Here is a 21,614-nt window from a genome sequence, read left to right on the forward strand (position 1 = left end):
AGGGCTATGCTGTGTGTGTTTCTCAGATGATTTACATTTGTGAAGACATGGGTGATTTCACTGACAGACAGCTGCTTCTGATATGTACATTTGTGTGGTGATTATCACTTTGAAGGTGAAAATGTGATCAGTGAAATTCTAATGACAGATGCTGATGCTCCGGTCCTTCCCTCAAAAATTCAAGGGCCTTTTTGTAAGAATGACTCTGAGTATAACTGCACCTGCAGGTGGTGGTTTCCTAGAAGGCTCCTAATAAGCCGAAGCCCTACCCATTTAATTCACACCAGGACAGCACATCAAGTGACACAACTTCTGCTCGTCTCTGCGCCTTCCATCAGTGCAAGCAGGGCTGCTTTTACCCAGCCTCAGAACAGTCCTTGAATTCCATTCAAGTTGACTCTGCCTGCTTTCTTCTGGTGTTACTGAAGCTGTTTGGCTGTCATTCTTGCGTGCTTTGGGTGTTTTGTCATTTTTTGATGCGGGGATGCGTTTGCTGTCAGGAGGAATTTACAGGCACATTACCTTGCTGCCAGGGGCAGGGAGCTGTATCGCTCCTTCCTTCTGCAGGCTGCAGTGGAATTTCCCAACTGCGCTAATTATACCATCGCCCTGATACTGCTCTCTGAAATAATAAAATACCTACAAATTAAGTCCTGCTGCTTGGACTTTGTAGCAAGTGCAGTTGGTTTTAAATAATTCACTACAAAATCAGCTGGGAGAACCAGAGTTGTGCAGTCCTGGCATCTGCTGCGATTATGTTAAGCCTTATTAGTGCCAGGGCAGCTTGCTCTACCTGGAAACAGTTGCTAGGTAGGGTTGGAGCAGTCAGTTTTGGGCTGGGTTGCCAGAGCTCACAGTAATCAGCATCCATTCTGTGACTATTTCTCATGCATTAACCTTACACTCTTTTTAGTGCTGAGAAAGTTCTGTGGCCAAAGTGGTTGACAGATTGGGTGATGGATGGCTGTATGGGAACTGTTGATCACGGCCTGAACCTCTGATTGACCACCTGAGGCAAGCAATGGGAGCACAGGTGAAGGCAATTCACCTGTGCTACTGGAAGGGGTGGAGCCTGGCTGCACCTCTCCTAGATCCCATTTAAGTGCTGACTGCCACTGAGGATCAATATTTTTCTGGAGACTGCTCCTTGTGGTGTTTTACTGCAAGCCTATGATACTGGTGAGTGTTTCCATTTATTCTGATTAGCTTTCCACTGTGATAATTTTACTGAGCCTAGCCTCTGTATACCTATTGATTGTACAATGGTGGATCTAACCATGAGTGGCTACAATGAGCCGCTGAATGAACTTCTCTGTATCATGTATGCTTCTGATCCATTTCTGGTGTGATTTTTCTGGGGGCTGAACTCAAACAATAGCAAACAATAGATTTCTCCCTGCCTGGTGGTTGGATGGGCTTCTCAATTAAGCACTGAGAATATTGTTGTAAATGAGTTTGGGGTGCAGTATCATCAACAGTAGCTTTGCAGAGACTCTTGTTTGTGGGAGGATTGGGGGATGTCAGACCCCAGAGACATGCAGTCTGTGTAAAAGTGGCTGTGAAGGGCATGAGAGGCATTCCTGCAAAGTCACTTCTTCCCCAGCACTTGTGATTATTGTGCAGAGCCATACACACCCTCACAAAGTCATGAGGAATAAACCCATAGTAAGTGTACGAATGGAGTTCCATCAGTGGATGATGTTAGCATATCATTTTCCACCTTAGCTGCTTTGGCAGTGGCTAAGAGCAGAACTTGTTCTTAAACCTTTACCTGTTGTGATTTATTGCTAAAGACTTAGAATTTAAGGCAAATTCAAGAGAAACTTCTAAGAATGTTATAAATTCAATCTTTTGTTTAAGTTCATTATTTAACATGTATGCATTTGTTTTGAGCTGATGGCAAGAACGCTTTGGCATGTACTTGTGGTTTAATGTGTGTTTTGCTCTAAAAAAAGAATAGAGAAGATATTTTTAGCATGTATATGTAGTTGTAGGGAGCTTCTAGTGCTACATCCACTGCTCAACATAGAGCACAGCATCCTAGAGAAACTAACAGATAGCTTAAAAAGGTTGTATTCATTGAGAAGATAAAAGGTGAAAGATAAGAAATAGTAGATCTACAGCAAACAGGTTGTGGTTTTTTTTCTTTTTTGCAGGGGGGGGGAAAAAAAAACACCTGAGTGGACTGGATGAAGACTTCCTTACTTTTAAGATCAACAGTAGTGTGAATCTAAATCTTTTAAAGAACTTCTTACAAAATCATCCCTCTGGCACCTGTAGGGCCACTACAACAGTAAGACGCTTCAGTGTTGATTTATTTTAAGAATAGATTATTACTTCTATTTTTCTTTAGTAAAGAAGTGCTGGATTTTTTTCTTCCCTATTGGTCTGTTGATACAAATAAACCCACTGAGGTCAATGTGAATTTTACAGCCATCGTTGTGGGATAATCAGGCTATGATATTTGTGTACCTTTTGATGGGTGAATTTTAGAGAAATCTTCTCAAAAGGCCTTTCTCATCCTTCTTTTGTACATCAGAAAACTTGCGTCTTACTTTTCATCTTTTCCATGGAAGTATTGAGAACTTGAGGATTATGGTTGTCATAAAAATGAGATCTGGGAGGAGTAGGGGTTTTAATCAGACTGGTTAGAAACTGTCAGGTTTTAGTTGTGCTTTTAGCTTTTATTTAACTCAAGCTTTAGACAATGAATCATTGAAAGAAAGTTTCCTTTTGAAGTATTTGTCACTCTGCTTCTTAGAGGGGATAAAGTTCCCATTCTGGAACTCCTTTCAAAAGAAAATTCAGAAAGCTGCACCTCTAACATTTAACAATATGAAGAGAAAGGAAAAAATATAATTTACATATTGCTGCAACTTCAGCTTGTGTATGGATCTGTTCCATGGTTCACATATCTGAAGCTGTCACCCTATACTCTCTTTACAGCAATGGAAATAAATGTCAATTCATCTCACTTACAAGGAGAACCTTAATTAGGTCTGCTGAGTCACACTCCATAGATGCTGATCTCTCACTCCTGATGATATAGTACTCTTGGGGTATCTAGTCCACACTTGGCCAGCTAAGTTGAAATCCATGAATGGAAATCAGTTCGAGCAGGTAGTTTTTGTGGGAGGACGATGTGTGACAAATAGGGAATACTGCCCTATAGGATAATCTTTCCTATTTCATAGGGAGAAATGGAAAATTAAGCTTTTTGAGCCTGTGATGTGTACTAGGCTTTTTTAATATTTTTAGTTAGGGAAATCATCTTTTTGTTTTCAGTGTACATACCAGTCTGTACAAGTTGCTGGTCCAGGAGAGAGAGGACTTGAATTTAGACTGAGTCAATGCAAATGTGCAACAACATAGAAGTCCGAAGTCTGAGGCGCAAGTATGCAGGGAGTCAGAGTGAAGCTGAATTAACACATCTGTCCAGAAAAACTGTCTTAGCTATGCAGCAGTGCCACGTGGCTTCTCTGCCAGTGGGAGTATCATCTCTTTCTTGTAAAGGAAAGGGGTAAATGTGATTTCATTATGCCAAAAATGCTTTTTTTTTTTTTAAATTTGAGTGCTCCCATTTTATCTCTATGGTGAAGCTCCTGATGATGGTGTAAAACTGATAAGCAATAAATACTGGAATTGAAGAATACATTACAGCATACAGTTTTTCTTCCACATGGACTTTAAGAAAGCAAAACTTGCTTTACAATATCTCTAGCCCTGTCTTTCAAAGCTGCTTAGCCTTGACAATTTCAGTTGAGATTTTTATTTGTGCTGGTCAGAGAAGCGGTGTTGTCTGATCTTGACTGAACAGGGAGTGATTTGAAGTTATTGTGAACAGAGCTTGTGCTGCACTGAGGATTCTCTTAACAAAAGACTGTTAACATTGATCCAAATAAAATAATAATATGGCTGAACATGTTAGGGATGTGAATCAATACAATAGTCTGAGATACAGTGGCAACACTTGTTTCCCAAGAGACTTTAGCACAAAGCAAGAACTAGGGCTGCTACATTGCTGAAAACATAATTTAATGTAAACTTGACAGCAATTCAGATTGAAATGGGGAGAATATTGTTTTTGATTAAACCCTTCAAGGCTTTTGTCCTCCTCTGTTAGCCAAGCTCATCTACTCAATATACTCTTCAGTCCCAGCCTGAAGTGAAAATAACCGCCATTCCTATTATCATTGCTTTGGAGCAGACAATATTATAGGGCCTCACAAGAGCACACGGTTTAATCCTGGTGCAAAGCATTCTGAAAACAAAGGGAGTTTTGCACCAAGGTTAATGGCCTTCAGATAAAATCCCATCAAAATGCAAGCAAGAATGGAGGGAAGAAGTATGGTCTATAGATAATGGCTTTTTGTTTTCTTTCCTTGCTTCCCTCTCTCTCTCTCTTCCATATAAGTAAACATCACTTCAGCTTGACTTCTGCTTGGATTTCATAGGATTAAATGATAATCCTGGAAGGGTTATCAAGTCTCTAGACCAGCCTCCTATTCAAATCAGGGTCACCTTTGAGACTATTTAAACCAGATGATAAGACTTTATTCCAGTGGGTTTTGAAAACCTCCAGGATGGGAGGGAAACTGAACAACTCTGCTGGGTGCCTTCTTCCACTGCTTGCCTGTTCCTGTGTGGACAATTTCTCCTTATATACTGAACTTCTTTTATTTAAGTGCTGGCTAATTGTCTGTCATCTTCCCACTTTGAACATCAGTAAAAATCCAAACTCCACCTTCCTGATGATCTCCCATAGGTTTTGATGGGTGAGCCATCCTGTTTCTCCAGATGATAGAGTCTGTCCCAGGACAGACTCTAGTGTTATCCTATTTGTGAGGATCTTCCAGACAGTGTTACCATTTAAATGAGTCAAACAAGGAAAGTCTGACTGAAAACAGAAACAATAATTCTTCCATAGTAACTATAGATACTATAACATTTTAAAACTTTATAAAGAAGGAATAAATGAGAGCATTTCTGTACTTTGGCAAGAAGCTTACTGTACTGAACACTCTGGTTCTCTGGTGCAATGAAGGCATTAACTATCAGTAAATCACTTTGAGATATTTCAGTACAGCAAATAAGACAGGAGAATGACCTCCTTCCATTGTCTGGCCAGTGTGTGATGTTAATAAGCCTGCACGTAAGGATTTGTACAAAATCATTAGGCTTCATAAAACACAACTTTATGAGTCATGTCTAATTGCTACTGAAAGGAAACCAGGTAAAGGAGCTCATGACCCAACACTTCAGACTGTCTAATACTCATTTTGTACTGTACGGTATATTGGTCTTTCATCAGCCAAAGACTCAGAAACAAGAACATGAAGAAAAAAATATTTCAAATGCTTGGAGTATGGATGTATGCCACTGAAGGCAATGTAACATTTAGAGTCAGCAGAATTATTTACCTTAAGTGTAGCTCCAGCTGTGAGTAGAGGAAGTGAATAAATGCTCTTCTTGCCACAATTTCTGCATGGCAATCGTTGACTGCAAGCCCTTGGTCATTAATGTATTCCCCATTTATACATTTGGTACCTGATGACAGCACAATAACCTGAGCTTGCCTGATGTCCAAACCTGTAGAAAGAAAAACAAAAAGGTTGTGAAATTGCCTGGAGGTGAGCATGATATCATAACTATTAAAGTTCTCACAGCCGACATTTTGATGTGGCTGTAGAGACAGCCTAAATTGGATGCTTGTTGAGGTCCTGATATGGCCTTGGAATATTCAGGAATCTCACACTTCAGTGTTATTAGTATAATAATGGCTCTATTTCAGTCTTGCTGCTAATTCCAACATAAAAGTGTGTCACGAAGTTTACTTGTTAAATCAATAACTACATCCTAGCAGTGCACATGCAGTAGAGTGGTAATAAAGATCTCCTGCAGTGCTGATAAAAATGGCTAGGTTTTTATGAGCTGTTGAAGACATTTTCAGGTGGGAACACACACTCCCTGTAATGTTAGTTTTCATTGCTATTGCACTAGAAGTGCTAAATAAAATGCAAGTAACACTTCTGGAGCTGCTCTTTAAAAATGTCAGAGAACAAACAGACCTGATTCTCAGTACTCCTTGTTTTTCTGAGAGCAGCTACATCAGTGCCTATTCTGCTGTGGCAGATGGAGCATCCCTTCTTGAGACTGGCTCCATCTACTGTCTTTCCAGCTAATGGTGAAAGGAAAAGAAAGATGTGCCTGTCTTGTTGCAGTAAAGCACTTGCTAGGATTAAATCTGCATTGTAGCAAAATGCTCACAGAGTTCAGCAGGACGTGGGTTTCATTGGAAAAGTGGTTCATTTAACCCTGCAGGCAATTTGAAGAAAGAGCTAAGAATGAACTGAGACCAAACTGAAATTACCTGTTGAACAGTACATTTCAGAATGTATCTCTCTGAAAAAGAGCTGTGGAGCAGCTCCTGGAGGGGAAAAAAGGATTTTTTTCTGGCATATAGGTGTTTCCTTCAGGCATGACAAAGCAGTTTAAGAGGAACAGAATGCGTTTGACAACTATACATGCGTACTGTGTTTAAGTATGCATATGTACAGCAGAGCAATCCAAGCTTTGCTGTGCCCAGGTAGTGGCACTGAGATGCCCTAGGTGATTGCTTAACCTCTGGTTGCTGCTCCAGGAAGGGGAGAGCATCCAGGATGTTCTGTGCCCTCCCTAGCTTAGAAATCCACAGGGTGACTCAGTGGAAACAAAGCCTGTCTTTAGGCACAAATGAATCCTTCAAAGTTTTTTGCCATAGGGTGACTAGAAAAAAATCTTGCCATAGGCTAAATGCTTCTAGTTTTCACAAATTTTGCTTAAGAATGAATACAAAATCCACATACACATTCACTTTGTTCTTATTCCTATGTTCTGATTTTAGCTGTGAAAAAGCTTTAGGAGTTATTTTATAAGATCAGCAATCTGTTTTTCTTATTTTCTATTATTCTGTTGAGCATCAGAAAGGAAACAAAAAATTGTAGAGATTTTTCAGAGTTGGGGCTATGTTCTCTCATAAGATCCATGGGCTGGATCTGAGAAAACAGCAGAGCAGAGAAGGGAAGAATATTTTAAATGTAAAAAGATGATGTTGCTGGTAATGTATATACCAGGAAATGATTCCAGAATTATCTTACATCTACACTAGTATGATAGCTCCATCAGTAGTCCAAAAGGTTTGGTATTGTCATGACATTGTAGCATTGTGATACATATGGGGAAGGTATAAGTAGATTTAAAGTTCAGTTAAACATGCCTGATCTTCTGGTCATGGCAGACTCGGACAGAAGTCATTTTTGGTACTAGTGCAACAGTGCACATGATATACACCTGTGCCTGCAATGTCCTCTCTCATTACATTATAGTGTGGCCATAACAGTGTACTTGGCAGCATTCAAATGCAAAACCAAAAAAAAATACCCATGAAAGTTGAAGCTGTAAGATGTTTGCCTACATGGAAGAATGCAATAGAGAAACTAAAATAAAAAGTGTTTGTGTTTATCTTGGTTGTATTACTAGATAAAAGGTTAAAGTGGATAAATTATTCTATTTATACAAAGAAATATTTATACTCTACATCAGAATTACTTTGGTGCTTTAGAGGCACTGCCTTCATGAGAAAAGTAATAGGTTTAGATCAGATTGATGCCCATCTAGTTAACTATGTCCTTTTCATGGGCTAATCCCAAGCATTTCATGAGGCATTATACTACTTTCATTGGTGATAAGACTCAGGTTTGTTATTTATTTAAAAATGTTCAGGGTCTTATTTTTCACTGTACAGTAGAAGCAAAACAGCAAGAAGTAGTTCCCTAGTGCAGAAACCCACAAACCCTACCTCTGCCTTCCTGAACCTGAAGAGCTCCATTGATACTCCTCAGAGCAGCGAGAAATGCTGCTTCCTTCTTTTATCCTGACTTTTCTGATCCTTTCACCTTCTGAAAAGTGTCTTTCTTTTTCCCCTTTCACCCTGCATTGACTGTACCAGACTCTGCAAATACAGAATGAACCATCTTCAGAAGCCATCCTACTCTTCAGTGGGTGTACTTTACTCATTCCACATACCCCAATCAGCTCAGTGATTTGTATGATGAATTTTAATATTTCAAACGCATTTTTTCCATAAACAATCTTTTTTCTATCACGAGTGCATGAGGGTCAACATGTTCAGTGTTTTCTGCAAGGTTTGGATTTGCTCACAAGTGAAAAACAGTCATATGAAGGCACCCAACACTTACTGATGAATGAGAATATGAATAATATGAATACCTCTGTTGTTTGTTATTATAATGTTTATCCACACAGTAATAGCAAAGTCTGCTAGAATGTTAGTTTTTGAGTGAATTAGCTCCATATGTTGGCTTTCAGTGACGCAGGGCCTAGCAGATAGTCATGTGTAGACATGGCCTGGGATGTCTGCCAGGCCTGGCAAGGTGCACGTGTTTCCACATCACTTTGATGTTGCCCAGGGCTGGAGTCAACAGTTTCCAAGAATCTGCAGAACTGGTCTGAGTGTTAAACATTAAAAGTCTCCATGTATTTTTCATTTGCAATGACAGAAAATATAACCCATGTTCTTCCATTCTCAGAAATACCCAAGAGTTATGTCTGACTATGAAGGCACTCAGAAACACAGGTGTACATGACTTATGCATCAGCTTTGAAATATTTACACCTCACTGGGGATCCAAATGGAGAAAGTGATCTGTGACCAATACACCACTGCTCAACACTACATGTGAGAACACTCTGCATTGTGAGAAATGCAGCCGATGGCCTGACAGCTTCACAGTGTTTGGGGGCATATATGTTAATAGGTTGTTCTCTCACATGCCTTATTTTGTATGTGCATAGATTTGGAGGTTTACCCCTGTGAAATGCATGATATTGCTTGCAACGAACGTAGGGGGAATTTGTCTCTGCAAATGAGACATACGATTCTCAGTTGATGGTGGAAAATTTTAACACTGACTGATCACATGCGTGCTTCAGTGATTCAGACTTAAAGAGATCTTCTACATGTTTGTCTATCTTAAAAAAAAAAAAAAAAAAGAAGTGATTACCAAATCTTTGTATTAATACTTCACGGAATCACAGAATTAAGAGATTATAGGGGTTGGAAGAGATCTATGGAGATCACCTAGTCCAACTCACTGCTAAAGCAATTTCCTACACTAGGTTGCAAAGGTAGGTGTCCAGGTGGGTTTTGAATATCTCCAGAAGAAACTCCACAACCTCTCTGAGAAGCCTGTTCCAGAGCTCTCTAACCTTGAAAGTTTTTTCTCATGTTCATAGTTTATTACTTCCTAATTTATTTTGTCTGCAGAATAATTCATATTACAAGAAGTGATTTCTGTTTGCAAGTATCAAGTTACCTCCTAAACATTGATTAATTTAACCTCTAATGTGTTAGACCTACATAAAGCTCATCTTTAAGCTATGCTGAGGAAAGCATTGGGTGTGACAAAATCCTAGCTCTAACCTGGCACTATCAGCCACATGCCACCCTCTCTGCTTTGGAGAATGCGATAGGCTATAATCCCAGAGCAGGATGATTCTCACCAAGATCCACGTTCTTGTTGAGGGAAGCCAGCCTCAGACTAAAGACCAAGGAATCTCACTGTGTTCAGGTGATTTGACGAACAAGGAGAAATGGGCTACGTTATTATGACCTTAACTCCTGACCCATTGATTGTCGGAGTACATGAAGCATTTCCTTCCCTCACTGCCTTGTGTGAAAGTAATGTTTGAGAAGACATTAGGCTAGAAGCAACTAGGTGAGCGATTTATAACACGCACTGGCATTAGGTTTCTATTATTTGCCTAAAGACTCTTAATAGCTTTCAATTTGAAGAGGAAATGGAGCAGGGGAAGGAAAATTGGGGAGCTGTGTCAGTGTGTAGGCTGGGGACTGGCTAACACTGTGTTCACAAGGAGAGCAGGAAGAGAATTTGCCACCTTTTCTTTTCCAAAATGGCACCAATTAATTAGTTGCATTATAGAACAAAAATACAGTCATAAACGCCTCACTCACTCTGATGGCAGATCCCATCTAATGACCTGGTGAGGTAATGAGTCCTCCTGGTGCTCTCAAGGTCAGGCAGGCTGTGTCCCTTCTCACAGCCAAGGGGGAACTCAACCCCACTCATACGCATCTTTTTGTGTCAATGATACTCCAGGCCTTCACACCACAGCTAAGCAGCTGAAAAGCAACATGCTTTTACCACAGGCCACCAGCAGTGGGATTCATTTCAGCTATCTGGAATAACTAGAGTTTAGATTATCTGTACCTGAGCTAATTGCAGTAAACTCTCTTTACAGTCAATGGAGAGAAACTTTCCTGGGAGGCGATTCATCTGCCTTATTTTAGGTAGTCTGAGTTACACCTCAATAATGCCACTTTCTCATTGTGAACTCTGAAAACCTGTAACTATCCAGCAGCAGCACAGTTTTATACATTGCAAACAGCTGCTTTTGTAAGATTTCTCTTACATTCATTCATTCATGAATCAAAACTTCCCAAATCATGAAAGGGCCAGCAAAGTAAAATTAATGCCTTTTAATTTTGTTTCTTTCACAGAACCATAACATCGTTTGAGTTGGAAGGAACTCTTAAAGCTCATCTAGTCCAACTCAATGAACAAGTACACCAACAGATCGACCAGGTTGCTCAGAGCCCTGTCCAGCCTGACCTCTAATGTCTCTATGGATGGGGCAGTCTGTGCCAGTGTCTCACCACTCTCACTGTAGAAAAACTTCTACCTTATATCCAAACTAAATTTCTCTTTTTTACTTTGAAATCATTTCCCCTTGTCCTCTCTCCACCTTTAGGAGGCTAAAGAATTTGTCCCCTTCCTTATGGCCTCCCTTTAGATAATGAAAGGCTGCTATCATGTCCACCAGGATCTTTCTCTTCTCCAGCCCCAGCTTAGCTTGTCCTCATGCAGAGATGTTCTATCCCTTGGATTACTTCTGTGATCCTCCTCTGGATGTGCACCAAGAGGTCTATGTTTCTCCTGTACTGAGGACTCCACATCTGGATGCAATACTCCAGGCAAGGTCTCAAAACACAGAGGGACAGGATCACCTCCGTTGACCTGCTGGCCACGCTTCTTTTGATACAGCCCAGGATAAGGTTGGCTTTCTGAACTGCAAAGGCATGCTGCTGGCTCATGGTCCAGTGATCCACCAGTACCCCCAAGTCTTTTTCAGCAGGGCTGTGCTTGATCCTTACATTCCCCAGCGTGCAGTGATAGTGAGAGTTGCACGACTATAGTGCAAGACTTTGCACTTGGATTTGTTGAACCTGATGTTCTCCTGAGCTCACTGCTCAAGCCTGTCTCTGTCTCTCTAAATGGCATCCCATCCTTTGAGTGTGCCAACCATACCACACAGCTTGGTGTTATCTGCAAGCTTGCTGAGAAAATCAAAATCTTTCATTTTCTTTTCCCTACAATAATTGATAATATATATATTTTTATATTAATGTCAATATATACACAGATTGCCATATTGCCCTGAGCTGGCCTGCTACACAAATAAAGCAAGCAATACTGTCTTTCCCACGTGATCTCCCAAAATATCAGTCTTACGACCATAGAGATTGAACAGAGTAGTTCAGAAAGATACTGATGGAAGAGACAGTAGACAAGAAAAGTATGTAGATTTATTCAGCAAATAAGTTCGATATGGAGAACTGGATGACATGTTATGGACTACAGTTAAAAGCTCAGCCATGGTCATAAAAGCAAACTGTCTGCACCCATCTGTTTTCAGACACAGCTCTACCAATAAAATGAGAAGCAGAGTTTTTGGCTGGTCTAATTGATGTTTCAACTGACTTTAATAGAATTACTCTCACTTCTCGTATGCTGTGATCATTAAGACCTTCTATAATACAGAATTCATAGCCCTGCATATTTATGTGTTGGGAAAGGAAAATCAAAATCAGTAGGTAATTGCAAGAGATGTTGACTGCTACCTGCAATCAGAGAACAGCACTTGGTGACACAAAACTTGAATCGCACCTGCCGTATGTTGGAGAACTTCTGTGAAAATCAGTGGGCTTAATTCACATTGAGCAGAATAGAGTTTGTAACTGCTAATGCCAGCATGCAACTGGGATCACACTTTGGCTTCCCAGCAGCTGGCACAACACAGAGAGAAGCATCAGTCAGTGTGCACGTATCAATTTCGCTGCGTGTTTTATACCTAGCTAGTGGTAATGAAATCTGTCTTCTGTTTCAACGTGACTCTGTGAAGACAACCTACTGCCTGGAATATATTCATTTTAAATTGGAAAAAAAAAATCAGAAAAATCAGGTGTGATTAATTAAAAAAAACCTCCACCTCTTTTACTGGGTTGGAGACAACTGACACAAAATACTGTGCAGTGAAAAGGAAATCCAGAAATAATGATTGTGTAACATCAGCTCTTGTGAATAATTCATGGGGTACAATTTCATGTTATTTTAAATGGTGCAGCTTCTCTCTTTGATAAGCAATAATTTTGTGTTCTTTCTTTACCTTTTTTAACAAGTCAGTCAAAAGGATTGTCTATTGTTATCTGCAAAATAGTGTATTTGGAATAATTTTTGAGGCAGCTTAATAGACCTCTGATCACAGAGGAGTTTTTTTAATCCCTTCTACTCACAGCTGAATAAGTTCAGGTTTTCGTTTCAGGTTTGTTTATGGAAAGAAATTTTTTTGATGCTATGTAGTCTTGACAAGTCCTGCATTATTTTCTGCTATCTCCTTTCATAGCAGCTCTACTATATCCACAGAATGGTTTCAATTTTGTAATAGGAGATAGTCAAGATATGGAAAGGCGTTGGCATAGGAAAACTGCCCCTACTGACATACCAGGGGTGCATGACCACTCCAGCACCACCAGGCTGCAGACAGGGGCCACGTGCAAAACACTTCTGCAAAAGTGCCAAAGAACTCTTCTCCCTGTGCCCTCCAAAATAGTGCTCCCTGGAAGTTTTCAACAATCATACAGATGTGACACTGAGGGACATGGTTGAGTGGGCATGTGGTGATGGATTGGTGGCAGGACCAGATAATTTTAGTGGTCTTTTCCAACCTTAATGGGCCAGCGATTCTGTGAAAACATCAGGAAATGCATACACTGCTCTGAAAAGGAGCTGAAATATTTGCCTTCTTCAGCTGTGCTTGCTTAGAGGTCAGTCTATGACTAGAAGTGAAGGATGTCTTCACCCATGTCCATCGGTCTGGGCTACTTCCAACTGCCACATAATTTGGTGATGCACCACGTCTCTCTCTCCTGAGATTTTAAGAGCAATGCTATCAACATGTGGTGAAATCAAGTAAGCTAAGGCTCAAGAGACATGGGTGTGTGGCACAGCATGCTTTGCCCACAGGTTGTGCACTTCCATCACAGGGAGCTCTGCTGTTCCCAGGTCTCTGCAGGGAAAAAAAACCACTCACCACTCCAAAAAATGGTCATGCAGCCATATGACAAGAAATGTGCAGAGCAGGTGCAATTTACAGTATGCGTTCACATACTAGCAGTTTGAATTTGCCAGTCATAAAGACTGCAGTGCTAGAAGTCTGAATAATAGGCAAACATCTGGCTAACAAATAGTAGGAATATAGCAGTCGCTAGCAGTGGAGTTAAAGATATTTAGAAGTGTAAATAGAATATAGACTTTGAAATGCTGGAGCTGTGCAGGGATTCCTTTTTCTGCTGTCAAAATACTGTGGGCTATGAGAAAGAGAATATGTTGTATTTCTGTAGGAGGAGCAGGTACAGAGGGAGCTGCTGGTGGGTAATCCTGCTGAGAGCTGATGTCTGCAGGGCTCCTCATGTTCCTTAGTCAGAGAGTAGGGGCAGCCCTCTCTGCCACTGGAAGCCAGGCCCATGGTTTTATATGAAAATGGCCACACCTCTTCTTTCACAGCTGGGAATGCCCAGCTTCCCTGTAACACTAGGCACTGCTTTGTGAATAAAGCCCAGGTCCAGTTTGACCAGAAGAAAAATTCCTTTTTGACACAGGGTGGCTTTGAAAAGCTCAGTCAGATCTCTTGGTCCCTGTCAAAGAGCTCTTGCACCTAATTCATTTTGCAAGATGCTCCTGTGCAGGTCTTTCCAGTAAGTCTCCTTCCCAGCCCAGAAGAGAGCCTAGGTTGAGCTAAATCGGAAAACAAGGGTAAAACTGCAGAGGGCTGCAGAAAAGACTGACCTAGACAGAAAGAGTGCGAGAATTAAATGTGAAAGCCTTTTCTAGGCAATGCCTGTGAAAGTGATTTAAGTGCCTACAAATAGCTGAAGGGTACAACCTCCGAGGAGAGAGGTGGGTACCAAATGCACAATTAAGGACAGTGTGACTGAGGACCTTGAATGAAATTGCAGGAAATAAAAAACAGCCCAAATAACTGGTGAGAATGATTAACAATGAGGTCTATTAGACTAGAATGCTTTCCCAAGGTAGTGTTGAAAGCCATGTTGGTAATTGATTCATTTAAATCTAGATCAGAAAAATGCACTCAGGAATGCACTACAGGGAATCATCTTGTACTTGCACGGAAATGGACTGGTCTCTCCCAGTTCTCATTTCCATGGTCCATTTATCTCCTTTCCTTAGTAGACAGAAAGTAGAAAATCCCATCAGATCTGCTTCTATAAAGAATGGAAGGAGATGGTGCTGTGCTTGCAAGCCGCAGTGTGTTCCCTTCCCTTCCCTTCCCTTCCCTTCCCTTCCCTTCCCTTCCCTTCCCTTCCCTTCCTTCCCTTCCCTTCCCTTCCCTTCCCTTCCCTTCCCTTCCCTTCCCTTCCTTCCCTTCCCTTCCCTTCCCTTCCCTTCCCTTCCCTTCCCTTCCCTTCCCTTCCCTTCCCTTCCCTTCCCTTCCTTCCCTTCCCTTCCCTTCCCTTCCCTTCCCTCTTATCCCCTTCCCCTCCCCTCCCCTTCCCCTTTCTATCTGGAGGAGAGGAAGAGAGGAGGGTCAGTGCAGACCTCCACATGCTTCGCCCCATATCAAGTCCACAAGGACTAAATTGACAGTGGCAGAATCAATGTTATTTGAGGGTTCTTTCACATGAGTGTGAACATAAGTTCTCTTCAGGAACAGAGGTATGTTGCAACTTACAGATAACTTCTAATTTTAAAACAAGAGTGAATTGCACTTTCCTTGCCAGGTTCTGCATACAGGTACCTGTTTCTCTAATAAATGCTGTGCCACTGATATTTAAGTATTAAGTAAATTCTAAGTAAAGTCTTCTGTGCTAGTGGGATCCTTAATTACAGTGAAAAAGGATGAAATCCTGAATGTGGATTTTGGCAGGTAAGTGTAGAAGAAAGTTATTCTCAAATGTTTTTTCTTAAGTATACTTTCATTTTGTAAATCTTCCTATCTTTTTTACTGGGCCACAGAGAAATCCAGTCGTTGATGCCCCTAAGCTTTTATTCACTGAAGAAATGTTAATCTTTTGGATCAGATGCATTGTTTGTGTTGGGACTGGACAATGTCCAGTCTGACTTTCCAGAGAATAGAATGAAAATCTGAACTTCCCAACTTCTTGCTTCTTATATGTAGGGACAGGAACAGAATGTCTGCTTTCCATTTTCGTATTTTATATTAATTATCATCACCTTGTGGCCAGTGCAGTAATGCATAACTCAAAAACAGGGCTTTGCCTACATCCAGGTTTTCAGAGGTATCAGTTGCTATATTGTTCAGAAATATTGTTTAAATAGCAAGAACCAAAAGGTCCAGAGACAGTCAATGATTTGGGATGAAAGAGTCAATGTCTGTGAAGAACCAGCTGCTCTGAAATGGAAACCAAAGCAACCAGTGGGCACAGCAGGGATGTGCAGTTGTCAGCTCAGGAATGCTTCAGATGCCTACAGCTTATGCAACAGGTGGAACATGGGGGATCAATTGTCTCCTCAGGTTGGGTCATTCTACCTTGGGAGTTCCTAAACCTGCAGAGAGAAGAGGGAATTCTCTCATATTCTTGTTGGATTTCTGCTACCAAAGAGCTAGGACAGATTTAGGTTAGACCGCAGCAGCAAGGAAGGGCTGGAGTGCTCACCTTGAAGAGGGAAGCCCTAGTTCTGTGCTGGTGCATGCATTTTTCTAATTTCTGTTTAATATAAAATATATAACAAGGGATGGGGAGATGACCTTAAGCCTGTTTTTTCCCCATGTAGTGCAAGAGAAGTATGCTGTACAGTTGCATCTTATCTCATAATTTCTGTCTCTAAGACAATATATCTTGAGCTATTTTCTGCTCCAATTTATCAAAAGAAATGGAGAAACACTGTACCACTCTTATGAGGGGAGTACTTTCAGCAGTATGCTTAAGCCCATGTTTTGAAAGAAGTGGTAAACTTGTGGAACAACAGTTTGAACCTCAGATTGTCTTCTGGACTGGAATTTGGAAATCTAAATCTATTGGGTCACAGAAATCCCAGTATGCCCATTATATGTCCAGATCATACAATGTGGAATAGAATTGCAATGTGGAACATGGATGTTCTAACTGAACTCAAAGTTACTTAGAGAGATTCTGAAGACTATTGCTTTAAGGCTTTTAACAACTGAAAAACAGTTTTCTGAGAAACACAATGACATGTATAGTTTCTAACTAGATAGCTATTGTTTCAAAACGATTCAGGAAAACCCAGCATCTTGTGGTGATGTGTCAGCTTGGGCACATATAAGCAGTGAATAACATTTCCAAGAATGGCAGATGAATTTGGGCCACCTCCTTAAGAGCATCAGGAAAAAGAAGCTGAAGAGACCTCATGAGGTTTTCAAAAACATGTCAGCAGTTTGAGCACCCAGTTTCCATTTCAGGAATCTAAGTCTCACTGAAAACTCCTGTCTCAGGGGAATACAGGTGCTTAATATCCATTTAACAATCCTATGCAAATAGGTCTGGAAAACCTGAGTCCCTCCTGTGAATATCTTCCTGAGGGGATTTGCCATGCTGGAACTTATTCTGTTCCTCTAACTGGTTTTTGGCTACTTGAATTTAATCTGGAATGGAGCAGATTGATTCTCTACACAGGGCCTGAATTTTCTACTGTATTTTACTACTTTCTAACTTACTACATAAGCTAAAGAAGGGAAGGCAATTGGACATCAATATTCTTGATTGTTCTTAGATGTCAGGCTTTATGAATCTTAATATACTGTAAAGATCCATGGAGACATATTGTCATCTTTACTTTTTTTCTGTTATTCCACTTAGCAATTATTAAGATCTATTCCATGAGGTATGGATGATAATTTACCATCTTTTATCACAGCATGAAATTGCTATTTAGGGCTCTTTTGTCCAGTTCATCTTTATTTCATACAAGATAACTGAAAAGACCTCCTAGTTTGCTTTTAACATCAAAATGATTGTCAGACTAAAAAAAATGGATAGAAGAAGAGAGAAAATTGAAATGAGAAATCAACTTATAACCTTTTTCTATGAATGCCATGCTCCTGTGAAAAGGACTAAACTTTCTTAATGCTTAATTTTTAACAGAAGGCATGACAAAAGGTTCCTATTGGTATTTAAACTGCCAAGATTTGTCAAACACAAATGGGAAAATAGTGTTTAAATAGCAGTCTCATTTTGCCTATAGTAATTATGGGAGGGTTCCTTAGGAAAAAGGATCTCAGCAATCAGCACCTTTGCAATGAGCAGCAGGTATTCTTTACTGAGTTCATTGATTTCATGTAGAACACAAATGTATGCTCATATTTGTTCAGAGCTGGCAAAGTCAAACTCTGTCAGTGATGTGGATAAACACTGTGAATGCCACCTGCATTTAGATCGCAGCACTCAGCATGAAAGATGAAATATGTCTCCCTCTATGGTCGCTTATCAATATTTCTCAATACCCTTTCCTCCTTTCTCTTGGTCTGCTGTCTTTGTCTTTTTGTCCTGAGGGTTGCCAACTTCAAAATACAAAAGCCAGTCCCTGGAAATATTGAAGAAAGGGCTGATATGAACATTTGGAACAAAGGTGTTATTCTGAGAACCTTGGATCCTACTAGAACTGAATGATTCTATGACCATAGACTACATCTAAAATGTATAACCATAAATGATCATAAAAGGCATCCAAAAGTCGAATTTAGTAATTTTTGAGAGTATTTTAAAGATATGTCTGCTTAGCAGCAACCAGAAAAACTGAATATGAGACAGAAAGTCAAGACTGAAGACTTTGTCTGATGCACAGCATACTCAATTAACATGCCTGAATCTTTCAAGCAAAAAGTGTTACAATCAGTTAAGTTGGTTTTTGATTTATTATCATGTTTCAATTACTATATAACATCAGAGAACATCACGTCAACCAGTGTGATAGTTTGCTCTTACCTTGGCAGAATTTTTGAAAGAATATTTTGCTATCTACTAGTCTAAAGTTACTTTCATAAAATGTATTGGTATGTTAAGTTTCATCACAATTCAGAGCAAAGGATATGCAAATACATTGGACTGCAATATTTTGCTGACTAGATTTGTTACTGTGGAACATTCACTGTCAGTCAATAACACCATTTTCTACACTTCTCCCTCCCCCTGCTTTGGAATTTGCCCTGGTGCCACAGCTTAAGTCAATTATAGAGACCAAATGTAGCTCCCCGGTTTCCCTGGGAAACTGAAATGGAAAAAAAAAAAAAAAAAAAAAGTCAGAGTTCAGGAAAAGAAAACCAATCTAGCACACTTCTGTTTTGTCTGTAGAGAGTTTGTATTATCTCAACAGTAGTTACCACAGAGTCACATTGTGCTTTTTACCAGCTTTGTCTGAAAACCCTACCAGCATAGATAAATCTGTCTCTAATTGAGATTACGTTGAAGAGAAATGAAGGCAAAAATAAATCTTTTTTTTTTTTTTTTTTTTTTTGGAAGAGTTGTTTATAATACCAAACACAATTAGATATTACCAGATTTGTTTTCACTGGTATCATTAGTATGTTATTTACAGAGATCTAAGTTTTTTGCCATATTCTGTGTTAAAAACATGAGAAATCTGTACATATTTGATTCTGTGATAGGAAAATACTATCTGTGCCATATTTGATCAGTTCCTTGATCCCTTTGGGAAAAGACCACCGAGTTACAAAGCTACAAGTTTAGTACAGGAAATGACACAAATGGTGAATTATTTGTCATGCGATGTCTGGCAGACCTTCTTAAGTTGGAACTAACTCAGATCTTCCTGGAAAATGTGCCAAAATAAGACTGTTCTTAGCTTTGTATCTTCTGTGAATTGCATTATATCTGTGAATCTACTTCTTAGGCTCCACAAGACTAGTAAAGTATTGAAGAACTGGGTGGTTGACAAGTTGGGGGAATTCATAATAGGATATTCAGAGTTAAAACAGAAACCTTGAGAAAAATGGTTTATGAACAGAAGTACAATTATACTTTGTCTAAAGATGACTAAGAAGAATATGAAATGTGAGTGTGTAAAAACCCACCAAAGGCATGGGACTCATAAAAACATAGTGGGAGGGCTCTTTCTGGATTTCATTGCTCACTCTTATCACATCAGAAAGAAGAATAAGTTACTCTGCACAGAATTTGTAGCGGTACCCAGGCTCTGTGGTTGGAGAAGACCCAGCAGACAATCTTGTCTCCATCCTGCTGCCTCGCAATATTCACAGATGTTCCTATTGAGTCAAGCTAATGTAATTGTTGAAAAGAACCAGAAAGACAAGCCTGGATGAATTATACATGCCCTTCCCCTGTGAGCTTATCCCTTCATTTCTAAACTCAGTCCACCACTCAATGTGTCCGAATGAGAATGAAGTTTATGGCAGCCTCTCTACTGCTGGCAGCCTCATAAATACTGAGGTGCCTGCATTGAGGTAAGCTCGCAAAGGAGGAAAGGCCATTTATGCAACAGTTTCATCAGTGAAATAAGGATTTCTGTATGGTATGTGTCCTTCAGTTAAGTCTTACTATGTGTGAATATCAAATTTTGACTCTGTTGATAAGTACTTCTTGTGGTCAGAGAAGTGCAGAATTAAAACTGTGCATGCTTTGGGTTTCTTTTCTTTGGAAAGGAACCAGGCTGAGATTTGCTTTTACTGTCAGTCTGAAACAAAGTTTAAGGTGGTCGTGTACAAACTCAATTTTTCCAAATCTTAAAAAAACCCTGTTAATAAATAATACAGCCTTGTCATTGATAACTACTAAAACCCCATCTATTAAAAAATGCAAAATCAGACAGGTCTGCATTTTGTCCTGTAGACACAGAAGTGTAGGGACATATTTATGAATAAATCTTTACCTCTATTGCCAATATTTTTTGTGTGAACCTACTTGAGGTGTAAATATTTAATGCTTCTTTTCTCTGCATTACTATTTATTGGTCTGTGTGGGAGCAAAGGCATCCTTCAATACTGTGAACTAGGTAAATAATGTATTACTTAGTCATGAAAAATGCCAAGGAAAATAAATGAGAGGATAGGATATCTTACCTTTGGTCATCACAATTCCTGCAAGAGTTTTGTGGCGTGCATGCATGGAAGTGAAATTGTCTGTCAGCTCCTGGAACTTCTGTGTAACCATTTGGTACACGGAGTCCGCAAAGTCCTGAAAGACACAGCCAGAAAGAATTCTTTCACTTTCTTTGATTGAAGCACCTGGGCGTTTCTGCAGATTAATCACCTGCTGTCAACTGCTGAGAAGTTCCTTTTAGAATTACACACCACCTACCTGAGCAGAGATGAAAGGAGCATCTCTTTTGACTGCCCTCATCCCCCTCAGATTTGGCTAGCGTGAGGTTCTAAGGCCAAATGAACTGACTTAAAAATAAGACCTGTTTTGACTAGGATTAGTGGTAAAGGGACTTTTCTTGAGCCTCCTGGCTGTTGGTGGAGGATCAGTTCACAGAATATGTGTTAGTCCTGTAAGAGATGAAGAGGTGAACATCTGCCCCACAAAACCGTGGGGATGTGGGTTAGATATCACCAATATCAAGGTTTACTGTTTCTCAGGACTTTTGTTGTCAATGAATACTGAGGAAGGAAAAATTCCTTTAGGCCACTAAGCCTAAGAGCTGAGCTGAAGACTGGGTTACAGGTAAGGTGTCAAAAGACTGAAGTAAAGGTGAGTTTTAATGATGAGCTTGTACTGAGGTAGAAGCTAGTTACTAAAGTCAAGCAGGGTAAAAAGTCTAAGTAGTGAATTCTGTAAACTGCATGCAAATGTGAACCTAAAACATCTGAGGTGCTCCTGAGAACACTAATTCTTGGACTGTTTCCCCAAAGAAACATTTAGTATCTTTTAATTCACTTAATCTGTGCACTTTGTTTGGAGTCTTTCAAGCATACGCTAGAGATAAGTCAGAGGAATGCTGTTCGTGAGCATGAGTTATTCTCAAAATGCTTTGCCAGTCTGAGCATAAAAAAGTAAGATACATAGGATTTTTAATTTGAGCCATCTGAGCTTTCAGGTGAAACCAAGCTGTACATACAAATCGTTCTGAGGCCAGCTCCTGGAGACCAGAGATTAGTCTGGGGTGCTGTATAGAGACCTTCTGTATTGTTTGGTCTCAAGTGAGCATGCCTTTATTAGGAAAGATGTCTTGACCAAGCAACAGTTCCTGTTATTCTTCTGGTGTTGGGCTAAGCTCAAC

General features: G+C 40.0%; 1 protein-coding gene across 1 annotated transcript in view; it reads right to left on the minus strand.

Annotated features, from left to right (window-relative positions):
* Positions 1–21,614, minus strand: part of ADARB2 (adenosine deaminase RNA specific B2 (inactive)) — a 293,113-nt gene that overhangs the window by 34,323 nt on the left and 237,176 nt on the right. Inside the window, exons 4-5 of the mRNA XM_010712416.4 lie at positions 20,455–20,569; positions 5,421–5,589 (exon numbers count right to left, since the gene is read on the minus strand). Of these exons, the coding sequence (XP_010710718.2) occupies positions 5,421–5,589; positions 20,455–20,569 (284 nt within the window). The remainder of the gene's footprint in view (positions 1–5,420; positions 5,590–20,454; positions 20,570–21,614) is intronic.

This window comes from Meleagris gallopavo, chromosome 6 (assembly GCF_905368555.1).
Source record: "Meleagris gallopavo chromosome 6, MGAL_WU_HG_1.1, whole genome shotgun sequence".
NCBI classification, from domain to species: domain Eukaryota; kingdom Metazoa; phylum Chordata; class Aves; order Galliformes; family Phasianidae; genus Meleagris; species Meleagris gallopavo.